Source organism: Mastigoproctus giganteus, chromosome 1, assembly GCF_048544385.1.
Source record: "Mastigoproctus giganteus isolate SK-2022 chromosome 1, ASM4854438v1, whole genome shotgun sequence".
Lineage (NCBI taxonomy): Eukaryota > Metazoa > Arthropoda > Arachnida > Uropygi > Thelyphonidae > Mastigoproctus > Mastigoproctus giganteus.
The window spans coordinates 37,305,405-37,320,514 of NC_143575.1; the positions used below are offsets into that span (position 1 = coordinate 37,305,405).

Here is a 15,110-nt window from a genome sequence, read left to right on the forward strand (position 1 = left end):
GTTTCGTTTCCCAGCACTTGCACTTTCTGTTGGTCCCTTTCCCTTTACCATTGTAATAAGTAAATAGGAGTGAAGAGAAGATTCTGAAAATTTATTTATGTTTTTTATGTGATCAAAGATTTCAGTGAAGGGGAACTTATTTCACCATAATACCGTAATGTAAAAACCTACAGAATTCCAGTTATCGGTATTATCGGAAATGCAATAAGATCGAGTTTACTACCCGTTTATAATAGATTGCACTAACAGAAGAGCCCCAAATGAACCTGTAAGTGCAAATTGCTTTTATTGTTTTATGGTAGTGACCTCCAGAAATGTGTTTTAGAAAAATATCACAAAGGTGTTCAAAATTGATTCTTGCAACAGAACATATGATGACGATGAAAGTGTAGTGCAATTTCCATTATAATAATGGACCTTTTAGAGAGATAAATAGCTTAGTTATATAGCGAGAATTTCAACTTACGAGGTCTTTGAGCAAATTGCCAAAAAAACAAAAAAAAAAACAATGTGTTATTGGGTTCACATTATGATATTTTCAAGATACCTCCATTTATTCCTGCGGCATGCAAAATACATTTCCATGGTTTTTAAGTTTGCACCGGCTGGCAAAAACTTACGTCAAGTCGAATTTCCATAAGTCAAGTATTACGTAAGCTGGGGAGTGGCTGTATATTACTCATAAACAACTTTCTTTTTATTAGCATTAGCATTAGTAGAGGCATTTGATGCAAGAAAGCAAGCTTATGCAGCATCAGCCAAAAAAAAAAAACCCACTTCCACTTCACCCCTCTGTTCGTTCAAAATACCTGTCCAGCTGAGCCTTAAACTTATTTAGGCTATCAACCTCCACCACAAGGGATGGAAGTCTGTTCCACCAACCAACCACCCGCTGGCTAAAGGCAAATTTCTGCACGTCTATCCTACATCTGTCTTTCCTCAATTTGAATTTATGCCCTCTCAGGTGATTTTTCTGAGCTAGAGGAAGAATCCCATCAGCATTGAGCATGCTTAAACCATTCAAGGCTTTATACACCTCTATCAGATCACCTCGCTGGTGCCTAGTCTCCAGACACTGTAATTTGCAAAACTTAAGCCTTTCTTCGTAAGAGCACCCCTTTGTTCCATTCACTAATCTTGTTGCCCTTCTGTACTCGTTCCAGCAGCTCTACATCCTTCTTGAAATGAGGCCTCCAGACCTGTATACAGTACTCTAGGTGTGGCCTGACCATCGCCTTATACAATGGAATAATCACCTCCTTATCCCTGCTGGAAAAATTCCTGTATATCATTGACAATACTCCATGAGCTACTCTTGCAGCCCGTCTGCACTGTTCAGAGAACTTCATATCTGCCTGCACAACCACCCCCAAGTCCCTTTCATTCTCTACCACTGTCAGTGTAGTACCACAGAGTTGATACGTTGCTCTGGGGTTGCTGTTTCCCATGTGTAGTACTTTACATTTGTCAATGTTAAACTTCATTTGCCACCTCTCAGCCCATCTGCTCAACCTTTCCAGATCCTGTTGCAGCAGCATAGTGTCAGTAGTGTCCTTGACAACCCTGCCAACCTTTGTATCGTCTGCAAACTTGGACATTAAGCCCGATATACCATCATCAATATCATTTATAAATACAGAAAACAATCCTACACATTCACTAATTTTATCTAAATCATTCTTAGAATCAGCCTCAATAATTTCCTTTTTGTCTCTAACAGCTTTAACACTTTACTTTTACATCCTGTAATATGGTTTATTATATCCTGTAATAATCACAGCCTTTTAAAATGCACTATTTGCTTGATGTTGGTGGAGCAGTCAGGTACGGGACATGATACTGCCATGGGGGATGTCTTTGTATTTATTATTGTGCCGAGTTCCTAAATACTCTGGAAAATGCTTATGAATTGCCAAATTCCCAGCTTCAAGCTTTTTACGGCTGCAGTTAACACATTTATGAGGTTCTGTCAATTTAGGGCAGTTTTTAAAAGAATGTCCTCGACTACAAAAGTTCTCATTCTTATAATACTTTGAAATATGACCATAAGACATACATATATAGCAGTGTGACAGTTCAATCTCCTTAACCCAACAGGAGTCCCAATTTATGAAAAATCTACCATTTTCAACTAAAATTTTAAAAATTGCCCAGATGCCTCAAGGATCCAGTTTACAGTATAACCATCTTTATACTTGTTTATTGAAATCACAGCAACATTTTCCATAACATTGTTCTTGGTAAGGCCATGCTCCCTTAAATTCCTATTCCACATTTGTTTGGACATTTCTTGTTTACTCACTGCATGTCCTACATCAAACACTAACAGCTTTGGTTTTAGTTTTTTTGATTTCCCAAGACTCAGTCCAAGTTCCTGAAATCCTACACATTCACTAATTTTATCTAAATCATTCTTAGAATCAGCCTCAATAATTTCCTTTTTGTCTCTAACAGCTTTAACACTTTACTTTTACATCCTGTAATATGGTTTATTATATCCTGTAATAATCACAGCCTTTTAAAATGCACTATTTGCTTGATGTTGGTGGAGCAGTCAGGTACGGGACATGATACTGCCATGGGGGATGTCTTTGTATGTGCGCGATGCAAGGAGTGTAAGGAAATCAGGTGACAACTCAGCGTTATTATGGGCCTATATGAGAGCTTGAAGGACAGGGTGGATGCCCTCGAAGGATTAAAAGTGAGGGCCCATCAAGCTCTCAGCTGCCCACACCAACGCCAGAGCTTGCACTTGGGCATCGCGCAACACAACGGCAACCCCCAAGGCAGAATGCGCTGGTCCCAAAGGAACTAGTAGTTGTTGGTGACACTATTGTCAGGGAAACGGGAAACATGCTTTGTAAAAAGGATAGGTGGAACAGGACCGGGGTATGTCTGCCAGGGGCAAAGGTTGATGACGTTGTAAAGCGGATATCATCTTTTATGGGCACAAAGGGTGATATAGTTGTACAAGTTGGCACTAATGATATTAAGAGTAGGATACTGGCGGAATTACTTAACAAGTACAGGTCACTGTTGAAAAAAAGCCGTGAATTAGGGTTGAATTTGAAAGTGTCTGCAATTCTGCCCAGACACGATAGGAGGGAGTATATGATGAGAGCCCTGTCGATCAATTCAGCCCTGGAAAGATTGTGCAAGGCTCAAGGGGTAGAATTTTTTTCAGCCTAGTGTGTACTTGTTAAGAGAGACTGCTTCTACAGGGATGGGATACACTTAAATAGAAAGGGTGCAAGAATGTTTGCTGATGCTATTGAGGCAGTGTTAGGTGGGTCGGAAAACTGCTAGATTGGGGGGATACAAGGATTAATAGATTAACAGTAGCCACTAGCAGAGGTGAAAGTGATTCTTGCACTGCTTCTATTGTAGTAGTAGTAGTAGTAGTGGCACTTGATGCAAGAAAGCAAGTGTAGGAGCTTATGCAGCATCAGCAAAAAAAAAAAAAAAAACACACCATACCCTCCAATTGCCTGTCCAGTTCCTCCTTAAATTTATTTAACCTATCAACTTCCACAACGACAGATGGAAGTTTGTTCCAGCAATTAACCACCCGCTGGCTAAAGGCAAATTTCCGCACATCTATTCTACATCTATCCTTTCTTAATTTGAACTTATGTCCCCGTAGGTTCGTATTCTGAACAAGTGGGAGGATCCCATCAGAATTCAGCGTGCTCAACCCATTCAAGGCCTTATAGACCTCAATCAGATCACCGCGCAGGTGACTAGTCTCCAGCCACTGCAATTTGCACAACTTAAGCCTCTCTTGGTAAGAGGATCCCTTCATTCCCCTCACCAATCGTGTTGCTCTTCTCTGTACACGCTCAAGCAAATCTACATCCTTCCTAAAATGAGGCCTCCAGACCTGTACGCAGTACTCAAGGCGTGGCCTGACCATTGCCTTATACAGAGGGACAATCACCTCCTTTTCCCTGCTAGCAAAATTCCTATATATCATTGACAAAACCCCATGACCTGCCCTAGCAGCCTGTCTACATTGCTCAGAAAACTTCATATCTGACTGCACAATTACTCCCAGGTCTTTTTCATTTTCTACCACCTTAAGTGTAGTACCACACAGTTGGTACGTTTCTCTGGGGTTACTTCTACCCATATGCAGTACTTTGCATTTGTCAAGGTTAAACTTCAGTTGCCACTTCTTAGCCCATCTGCCCAAATTATCTAGATCCTGTTGCAGTAGCACACTGCCATTACTGTCATTAACAACCCTGCCAACCTTCGTGTCATCTGCAAACTTCGACATTAAGCCTGATATACCTTCATCAATATCATTGATAAATATACAAAACAACAGTGGACCCAACACCGAACCCTGTGGGACTCCACTAATAACATTAGTCCACGAAGAGCAGCACCCATTGATTACCACCCTCTGTCTTCTCCCACTTAACCATCCTTTTATCCATTGTAGCAACTTACCCTTAATACCATTCTGCTCCAATTTGTACAGTAGTCTTCCATGCGCAACAGTGTCAAAAGCTTTCCTGAAATCCAAGTATATGACATCAAAATTATTTTTTGCATCCAGTTCCTTTGTGACCACATCATAATAACCAATCAAATTTGTCAGACAAGACTTTCCCTTAACAAACCCATGCTGTGTCTGAATTATTGCTGCAGTCTTGTCTAGATGATCCTGCAATGCATCTTTAACCAGTGACTCCATTATTTTACCCGGAACAGAAGTTAAACTAACTGGTCTGTAATTATTCGTGTCACCCTTCGAACCTCCTTTGTGAATTGGGGATACATTTGCACATCTCCAGTCCGTGGGAACCTCCCCTGAATCCAAGGATGCTCTCATAATTATGGCTAAGGGTTTGCTTAGTTGCTTTGCCGCCTCCTTTAATATAACTGGATAGATCCCATCCGCCCCAGGTGCCTTGCTTATGTTTAACTTCAACAATTTCTCCTCCACTTTGCTCTCAGTTATTACAAAATCATTAAGCACACTGCTACAATTTGATAACCTTCTTCCATTTTCAAACTGTAATGATTCCTCACGTGTGAATGTAGATGCAAAATACTCATTCAGTTTGTTTGCTATCTGAGCAGGATCATCAACAGTCGAACCATCGATGTCAAGTGGACCAATCATATTCAGCCCCTTCCTTTTAGAGTTTATATAAGTAAAGAAATCCTTGCTGTTTTTCTTAGCATCTTTTGCCAAAGATTTCTCGTAATCCGCCTTTGCCTGCCGAACCTCCTTTGTGACCTGATTACAGACTAGCTTATATCTGCTACAGGCTTCTGCGTCGCCTGATAATTTATATGCATCCCATGCATTTTTCTTCTCTGTCACGAGTCTCATTAGTTCATTTGATAACCATTTAGGCCTAAACCTTGAACAATATTTCTTCATCGGTATGAAAAGTCTAGTAGCTTCCACGATTAATTCCTTGAATGCTTCCCACTTAGAATTTACTGTTTGTAACATCGTCAGTCGATCCCACTGTACAGAATTTAAAAACTGTCTGAGACCACTGTACTCCCCTTTACGGAAGCAAAAACCCTTTCCTTTACCCCTGACGGTAGTTACCTCTTTGAGTAAATCCCACTTCAGCACACTGTGATCACTGCCACCTAGTGGTTCCTTTATCTGCAAATTCTTAATACACGAATGATCACTGCTGATAACCAGATCAAGAGTATTACTTTCTCTGGTTGCCTCTCGAACATGCTGAGCAGCAGCTTGGAAAATAAGATGCAGGATATTTCAGAGACTGCTGGGAGTTATTGGGGTACAAGTAAACACAAGGGTTGTGTTAGGGTAGCTAAGAAAAAGAACAGGTGCATATATACTTGAGTGTACACTAATGCTAGGAGTTTAGTAAATAAATTTGATGAATTTGAGGTATTGTTCAAAGAATCAAAGGTGGATATTGTTGGGATATCAGAGACGTGGTGTCACACAGATATAAATAATGCAGAACTTTGGGGAGTACAACGTCTACAGAAAGGATTGACAGGATAGGAAGGGAGGAGGGGTTATGCTATTAGTTAAGAAACACATAAAATCCAAGGAAGTGAAGCCAGTCCACATCGCTGGACAGTGCAGTGTCACGTCAGTTTGGTGTGACATAAGCATTGGGAGATCAAAATTGAGAGTACAAGTGTGCTATAGGCCTAATGACTCTGATGAGTATAATAAGAAACTGTACAGGGAAATAGAGTGGGCCAGTAAATCAGAGTCTTATAATGGGGGATATTAATTTCCCAGATATTGACTGGAATTTGTGGGTTGGTCACTCACACACTAGCAAGGCTTTTGTGGATTTATTGGATGATTGTTTTCTAAATCAGCATGTTCGGGAAGCAACTAGAGGGAGCAATACTCTTGATTTGATTATCAGTAGTGATTCTTCATGCATTAAGAATCTGCAGATACAGGAACCACTAGGTGGCAGTGATCACAGTGTGCTGAAGTGGGATTTACTCAAAGAGGTAACTACCATCAGGGGTAAAGGGAAGGGTTATTGCTTTCATAAAGGCGACTACGATGGTCTGAGACAGTAATTAAATTCTATACAGTGGGACCAACTGATGATGTTACCAACAGCAAACTCAAAATGGGAAGCATTCAAAGAAATTATCTTGGAAGCTACTAGGCTTTACATACCAACCAAGAAATATTGTTCAAGGTTTAGGCCTAAATGGATGTCAGATGAACTAATGAGACATATGGCAGAGAAGAAAAATGCATGGTATACATATAAATTAACATGTGACACAGAAGCCTATGATAGATATAAGTTGATCTGTAACCAAGTTACAAAGGAGGTTAGGCAGGCGAAGGCAGATTACGAGAAATCTTTGGCAAGGGATGCAAAGAAAAACAGCAAGGAGTTCTTTACTTATGTAAACTCTAGAAGGAAGGGGATGAATCAGATTGGTCCACTTGATATCAATGGTTCAACTGTTCATGATCCTGCTCAGGTAGCTAACAAACTAAATCAATATTTTGCATCTACATTCACACATGAGGAGTTATTCAGGAAGGGGAATGCCATAGATGGAGTACACTGGCAGTGAGCTAGATGATCTTGTAATAATTGAGAGTAAAGTGGAGGAGAAATTGTTGAAGATAAATACAGGAAAGGCACCTGGGGTGGATGGGATCTATCTAGTTGTATTAAAGGAGGCAGCAATGGAAGTAAGCAATCCATTAGCCATAATTATGAGAGCTTCCTTGTACTCAGGGGAGGTACCCACAGACTGGAGATGTGCAAATGTAACCCCAATTCACAAAGGAGGATCAAAGGCTGACACAAGTAATTATAGACCTGTGAGTTTAACTTCTGTTCCAGGAAAATTAATGGAAGCACTGGTTAAAGAAGCACTGCGGGATCATCTTGACAAGAATTCAGTTATAGCTCAGACACAGCATGGTTTTGTTAAGTTAAGGTCTTGCCTGACCAATTTGATTGGATACTATGATGTAGTTACAAAAGAATTGGATGCAGAGAATAACTTTGATATTATATATTTGGATCTTAGAAAGGCTTTTGATACTGTTGCACATGGAAGACTGCTGCACAAATTGAAGCAGTGTGGCATTGGTGGCAAATTATTGCTATGGATAAAGGGATGGTTGAGTGGCAGAAAACAGAGTGGTAATTAATGGACACTGCTCATCGTGGACTAATGTTATTAGTGGAGTCCCTCAGGGTTCAGTGTTGGGTCCATTGTTGTTTTCTGTATTTATAAATAATATTGATGATGGTATTTCAAGCTTAATGTCCAAGTTTGCAGACAATACAAAGGTTGGCAGGGTTGTTAAGGACGCTAATGACGCTATACTGCTGCAACAGGATCTGGAAAGGTTGAGCAGATGGGCTACGAGGTGGCAAATGAAGTTTAACATTGACAAATGTAAAGTACTACATATGGGAAACAGCAACCCCAGAGCAACGTGTCAACTCTGTGGTACTACACTGACAGTGGTAGAGAATGAAAAGGACCTTGGGGTAATTGTGCAGGTAGATATGAAGTTCTCTGAGCAGTGAAGACGAGCTGCAAGAGTAGCTCATGGTGTCTTATCAATGATATACAGGAATTTTTCTAGCAGGGATAGGGAGGTGATTATTCCCTTGTATAAGGCAATGGTCAGACTGCACCTTGAGTATTGTATACAGGTTTGGAGGCCTCATTTCAAGAAGGATGTAGAGCTGCTGGAACGAGTACAAAGAAGATCAACAAGGTTAGTGAACGGAACGAAGGGTTGCTCTTACGAAGAAAGGCTTAAGTTTTGCAAATTACAGTGTCTGGAGACTAGGCACTGGCAAGGTGATCTGATAGAGGTGTACAAAGCCTTGAATGGTTTGAGCATGCTCAATGCTGATGGGATACTGTCTCTTGCTCAGAATAATCACTTGAGAGGGCATAAATTCAAATTGAGGGAAGACAGATGTAGGATAGATGTGCTGAAATTTGCTTTTAACCAGCGGGTAGTTGGTTGTTGGAACAGACTTCCATCCCTTATTGTGGAAGTTGATAGCCTAAATAAATTTAAGGCTCAGCTGGACAGGTATTTCGAACGAACGGAGGGGTGAAGGGAAAGGGGTTTTTTTTTTTTTTTTTTTTTTGGCTGATGCTGCATAAGCTTGCTTTCTTGCGTCATTTGCCTCTACTAATGCTAATGGTTAAACCGTGTCTAAAACGTCTTTTTTAATTTCCTCACTATTCTTGTACTTATCATTTCTCGTTGTAATAATGGCTACTTTTGATTGTTGAGGGACGCACTGTTCTTTGGAGACAACCTGTGCAAAGGTTCTTGTCACCGTAATTAGATTTAGCTCTTTTGTCTAACCTCGCTTCCAGTTTTTTTTTTTTTTTTTTGGTAGTTGTTGGCGCATCGGCATCTTTGGCCATAATGCACCTCCCAAGGTTTTTGCAGTACTTTGATCCAAGCCCGAGCCTGGATTCGAAACCATGACCTTTGGGTTGCCAGGCAGGCACTCTCGCTTTCAGTGCTTTGTTCTTTATCTGTAAATCCGTAATTGTGGATTCCAGATTATCCCATAAATCAAAAACCTGGGCTGCTAGAGTACCAGGCACATTGTATTCTTCTTGCAAAAGGAGCTCTCTCAATTTCATTTTTTAGCTATCTTCACATTATCTAAAGAGTCCAATCCCAAAATCTTATCAATAGAGTCCTCTCCAGAACTATTTAAGTCCTCTATAGTCCTTTTCACTGGTCTAACACTGTCTGCTGTTTTGTTACCCTCAACCATACCCCCATACTGTAACATCAGGATTCTTTATCAATTTATTAGAATCACATAGTTCTGACTGCATACTACATTCTTTATTAATTATATCTTTCACCTTTGTTCTCATATTATCATTTCCTTTTTTAACTTTCTTTTTCTTTGGGGCACTTCCTTTCACAAGACTTCCTTCTGAAACAACCTGAGACTCCACTCTACTTATGGAATCCTTTCAAGTTATTCCTACTTCCAATTCTGGCATTACATAATCTGTGCTCGGTATCATCTTCAGTCATTTTCCCCACAGAGCCCTTACAACTTTATTCATCAGTAGAATTTTCATTTACTACCTAAGATAAATCTGGAAGGGAACAGGTGAAAGACCTCAGTCTCATAGCCATAATAGCTAAATAAACTAAAATTCAATAAAATACAATATAAAACTCCTAAAAGAACTGGCATTAATACCAAATCAACTATGTTCAATTTAAAACTACACTAATATAATATAATACTAGCTGTACCCATTGCAAAAATTTCGCAATTGGTAGTAGAGTTTGTATTGCCTGATATTTTCAAGAAAATTTTTGGACAATTCATTGTCATCTCCCAAAATCCGAAATGCATAAGGCCCATGACCGGACGGCAGTTTCACATTAGCTCCAAAAGAAACAAAAGAGAAAGCATTATTGTATTGCCTTATATTTTCACAAAACTTTTTTGGCGGTTCATTGTCATCTGTATATAAAGGACTTATGTAAGCAAGCATTTGGATTGCCCGCCATGAAACTTGACCATTTTGACAACATGTAGGAAAATGATCCCCAACTTTTCACACTTAAAATGTAAGGCTTGACAATGAACACACCTCTCACTAAGAAAGCCAATACTGTGACATGTTAAATTTTTCGGATCCTTAAATGCACATTTCAGACCAATTCTGAATACATTTGCAGAAACACGAAAACACGTGTTTCTTCTTTGCCACAAGGTAAGTTCAATATGACCAGTTAGAGTAGCATGGGAGGCAGACACATCTTCCATGTTCTGACTGTGACATACTTCTAAATCCTTAAAATTACTTACTTAAATAACCTCAAAACAAAATGCAAATAAAACTTGAAGTTGATAACGATAAAATGACGAGTTCTAAATGTATTAAACGTAACGAATGGCAATGAGTGTATGAGCTCACATGCGCAACGTGGGGACATATAGTGAGTGGTGCAAGCAGTGCAATGGAATCCTAACAATTAGTTCTTTCTTTTAAGGTAGGCAGCACTAGTAGAGAAAATTGGCCCGTTCTGTAAAATAAAACTATTTGGAATTTTTATATTTTTCCATGTTTCAGCTCCTAGCAAGAAATATCTTCAATTTGAGACCAGATTGGTTAGGCCTATCGTAAGCAATGGCTACAGCTAGCTGCCCTATTATTATTATTTCGGAACAAAGGACATGATGTGTGAATGTGCAAATTGTTAATCAGTTTAATAGTTAAAGTGCAAATTGTTAATCAGAAAAAAATGCCCTATCAACTTAGACAAATATTTGTTTAACAATTAGCATCTTCCTTCTTGGTTTGAATACATGCTCTCTCCTCACAGGGCATGGCTTGAGGTCCAGGCTGAACTGGTTTGGCTTGGTTCCCTCTGATCTGTGTGAATGCAGCAATGGAGACTGGTCTTCACGTTGCCCTCAACTGTTATAATTACTTGAATATTAGATCTGAATTAGAAAGAACAACTTTTGTATTAAATGATGGTTCTCTTCCAGAATTCGTTTTAGATAAAAGTGTATTTAAATTGTTTTTAGATTTTTTTAGATTTTATAAATAAGGTTTTTAAAAGAAGAGACTTCTGTCTACACATGGCATAACTCCGCGTGGTCTGGACGGAAACAGAACGCTTTGGACAGTGTTATCCACTGTTTATTTCCTTCAGTCTAAATTGCCGTGGCTCTTCTTTGTTGGTCATGCTACACACTTCGGTTTTATTCAAAATTTTAATATTGTCATTTAGATTGTAATGTAATTATTCAAAACTTATTAATTATTGTAAATATAATTTGTTCTACTGTATGAATGAAATGTAAATATTGTATATAGATACATATACTATTACGTATTTATTATATATATCTCTTTTTATTGTATTTGTTTTATTTATATATATTTTTTAAATTTATAAACTAATCTTTGGGTAGTAATAAATTTTAGTAAATGAAATTAGTGCATAGAGACTTTGGCCCTTTTAGGAAAGTGCCTAACATGTCCACATGTCTATGCCTAAGCACCTTTCATAATGCCTCTGAAAAGTGCTAAAAGTCATTCCTTCATTGGATGCTGTATTTTTTGGCCATTAAAATTTGTTACTCTAGGTGATCACTGGAGGATTAAAAGCTTTTAATATATGTGCTAAAGTAAATAAAGTAAAAATTCTCATCTAGAAAAATGTCTCCCTTTTTTCAATTATCTGTTATGCATAGTTACAACCATATGTTTTCCATTTGATTTGCTTTTATCCAGATTTCATAACCATGGTGCACTGAACATTTTTAAGCTTCTTAATAGTATTGCTATTTTATATTCCAGATTTTCGACTGAAGCGTTTTGCAGAGGAGAAACAAGAATTGCTGGATGAGGTATGTGTTTATTTCCTGTAAGAGTTTCTGCATTTTGAACTTAAAAAAAAAAGAAATTATTGTCTTTTGTACATAATAATAATTAATTGTATATTATTGCATTTAAAGAATGCTTAATATTATTTCTGTTCTTATAAGCCATATTTCAAAATGTGTGTTTTTGATACTTTTCGTATTTATTCTCCCATGTGATTATTTCCAGACTTCCCAGGATATGAGGCGCCTCCGTAGCCAGGAGGGCAGGAGCAGCAGTGCGTGCACACGCTTCTTGATTAGACCGGGGTTCGAGCCCATGACCACCAAATACGGAGGATGTGGAAAGGTCAGGGAATGACCACCGCACATTCCTGGAGCAATATGGCCTTAGTTGCTAATGCTCCTAAAAACCAAATAACAAACAAACCCAGGATATGTCGCATGCTCTTGTTCTGAGAAACTATGGATACATATCCAAAACTTTTGAGCTTTGTAAGAAGATACTGATCTTCCATAGCATACCATTCCATTCCGTTTCAAAGTACTTCTGAAACAATGCATATTTAACACTAGACCTATGGCTACAGTCAATTTGACTGTTAAATGTTTTTAAGTTATTGTAATATTTTAAGTGTACACAGAGTATCCATGAAGTTACACCCTGGTTTGTGATATATGCTGTAGACAGATGAATGCAACTATAGAAATATTGTTTGCTGTAATTTGTAGTAAATCCTTCAGAATTTCATTGCATATGATACTTAGTATATCTTGATGTGGGCACCCTTGTTGGCAGAGTATATCCAGCTGGTAATGGATTTCTTGCCACTGTTTGGTGCAGCATATCAGCATCCATTCAATGCTCTTTGTGATATGGGTCTTCAGGTAGTAGAATAACTACAAATTCTGTGAAGCAAATTATGGGGTGTTATGTTATGGACATGGTTTATCACACTACTGTCTTCAGAGTTCTGATAATTGTGGTGGAGACGCATCATGTTCTAAGCATATCCCTACATGAAGAAGTTAGAGGGAGGGTATGCCTGAGTAGCAAGACGGAAAAGCAGTTGGCTTATCTCTGTCTGTCCATCTTCCTAGAAGTTTACTCATGAGATGCTGGTGAACAACTGGATTATAGTGAAAGGGGGAAGCCCAATGTATCGGATGGTAAATATGAGGCACTGCATAAAGTTGGATCTCAGTACCCTAGTATCAGTGGGATAGTGAGGTTCAGCTAGAGAGTTTGATCTCAGTTTTAAAGGAAATATGCTAAGGCCTTGATGAATCACATTATGGTCACCAAAATTAATTACCCAACGATCAGTATCATGAATGATATTGTGATGATAGGCATTACTGGGTAGAAAGATGGAAAAGCAGTTGGCTTATCTCTGTCTGTCCATCTTCCTAGAAGTTTACTGATGAGATGCTGGTGAACAACTGGATTATAGTGAAAGGGGGAAACCCAATGTATCGGATGCTAAATATGAGGCACTGCATAAAGTTGGATCTCAGTACCCTAGTATCAGTGGGATAGTTGAGAATCAGCTAGAGAGTTTGATCTCAGTTTTAAAGAAAATATGCTAAGGCCTTGGTGAATCACATTATGGTCACCAAAATTAATTACCTAACGATCAGTATCATGAATGATACTGTGATGATAGGCATTACTGCGCTGCAATGAACATGGTACGAAATCAGTTACTGGCTGGATATACTCTGTGCAACTAAGAGTGTTCATATCAAGTTGTACTGTGGTAAGCAACAAAAATTTGAGAAATGTAATTCAAATGACAGCAAACTGCATGTCTGCAGTTACATTCATTTGTCTACAGCATCCATCAGAAACCTTGGAGGAACTTTATGGATGCACTCTGTTATAATTTTTGATGGATTTATGACCTTTTTCTAAAATGCGCCATTCTTACTTTTTACATTTTTAATTTTTTTTTAAATGAAGAATATACAGTGTTATAAATATGTAGGAGAACGATTTGACTGTAACACATTTGTGCAAGTAGATGTGTCTGAACTGTAACTGCAGTCTTGTCTGGATGATCTTGCAATGCATCTTTAACCAGTGACATCATTATTTTCCCTGGAACAGAAGTTAAACTAACAGGTCTGTGATTACTCATGTTACCCTTTGAATCCCCTTTGTGAATTGGGGAAATATAGTTTCACATCTCCAGTCTGTGGGTAGCTCCCCTGAATCCAAGGATGATCTCATAATTATGGTCAAAGGCTTGGTTATTTCCTTTGCTGTCTCCTTTAATATAACTGGATAGATCCCATCCAACCCAGGTGCCTTTCTTATGTTTAACTTCAACAATTTCTCCTTCACTTTGCTCTCAGTTATTGCAAAATTTTTTAGCTCCCTGTTAGAGTTTCATGAACTTTTGGCCTCCACTTTCCTGCAGAATTCCTCATGTGTGAAGGTAGATGTAAAATACTCATTCTGTTTGTCAGATACCTAAGCAGGATCATCAACAGTCAAACCATCGATATCAAGTGGACAAATCTGATTCATCCCCTTCCTTCTAGAGTTTACATGAGTAAAGAACTCTTTGCTTTTTTTTTTTTTTTGCATTCTTTGCCAAAGATTTCTTGTAATCTGCCTTCGTTTGCCTGACCTCCTTTGTGACTTTATTACAGGTTATCTTATACCTACCATAGGCTTCTGTGTCGCCTGATAATTTGTGCCTCCTATGCATTTTTCTTCTCTACCATGAGTCTCATTAGTTCATCTGGCATCCATTTAGGCCTAAACCTTGAACGGTATTTCTTAGTTGGTATGAAAAGTTTATTAGCTTCCAAGATTAATTCCTTGAATGCTTCGCATTTAGAATTTGCTGTTGATAACATCATCAGTTGGTCCCGCTGTATAGAATTTAAAAACTGTCTGACACCACTGTGGTCACGTTTGCGAAAACAAAACTCTTCTTTTTACCACTGATGGTAGCCACATCTTTAAGTAAATCCCACATCATATGTGGGATAATACATTGTAATCACTGCCACCTAGTGGTTCCTTTATATGCAGATTCTTAATGCATGGATAATCACTGTGATAATCAGATCAAGAGTATTACTCCCTCTGGTTGCTTCTTGAACATGCCACTGTAGAAACAATCATCCAATATATCCACAAGTCTTGCTAGTGTGCAAGTGACCAACCCACAAGTCGCAGTCAATGTCTGGGAAGTTAAAATCCCCCATTATATGATATTCTGATTTACTGGTCCACTC

The 15,110-nt window shown here is 38.6% G+C and overlaps 1 protein-coding gene across 2 annotated transcripts in view; it reads left to right on the forward strand.

Moving 5' to 3' along the window:
* The window catches only part of LOC150090710 (leucine-rich repeat flightless-interacting protein 2-like), a 195,059-nt gene that overhangs the window by 117,205 nt on the left and 62,744 nt on the right, over positions 1-15,110 (forward strand). For both annotated transcript variants that reach the window (XM_090379575.1, XM_090379566.1), the window contains exon 9: positions 11,836-11,885. In XM_090379575.1, the coding sequence (XP_090235701.1) occupies positions 11,836-11,885 (50 nt within the window). The remainder of the gene's footprint in view (positions 1-11,835; positions 11,886-15,110) is intronic.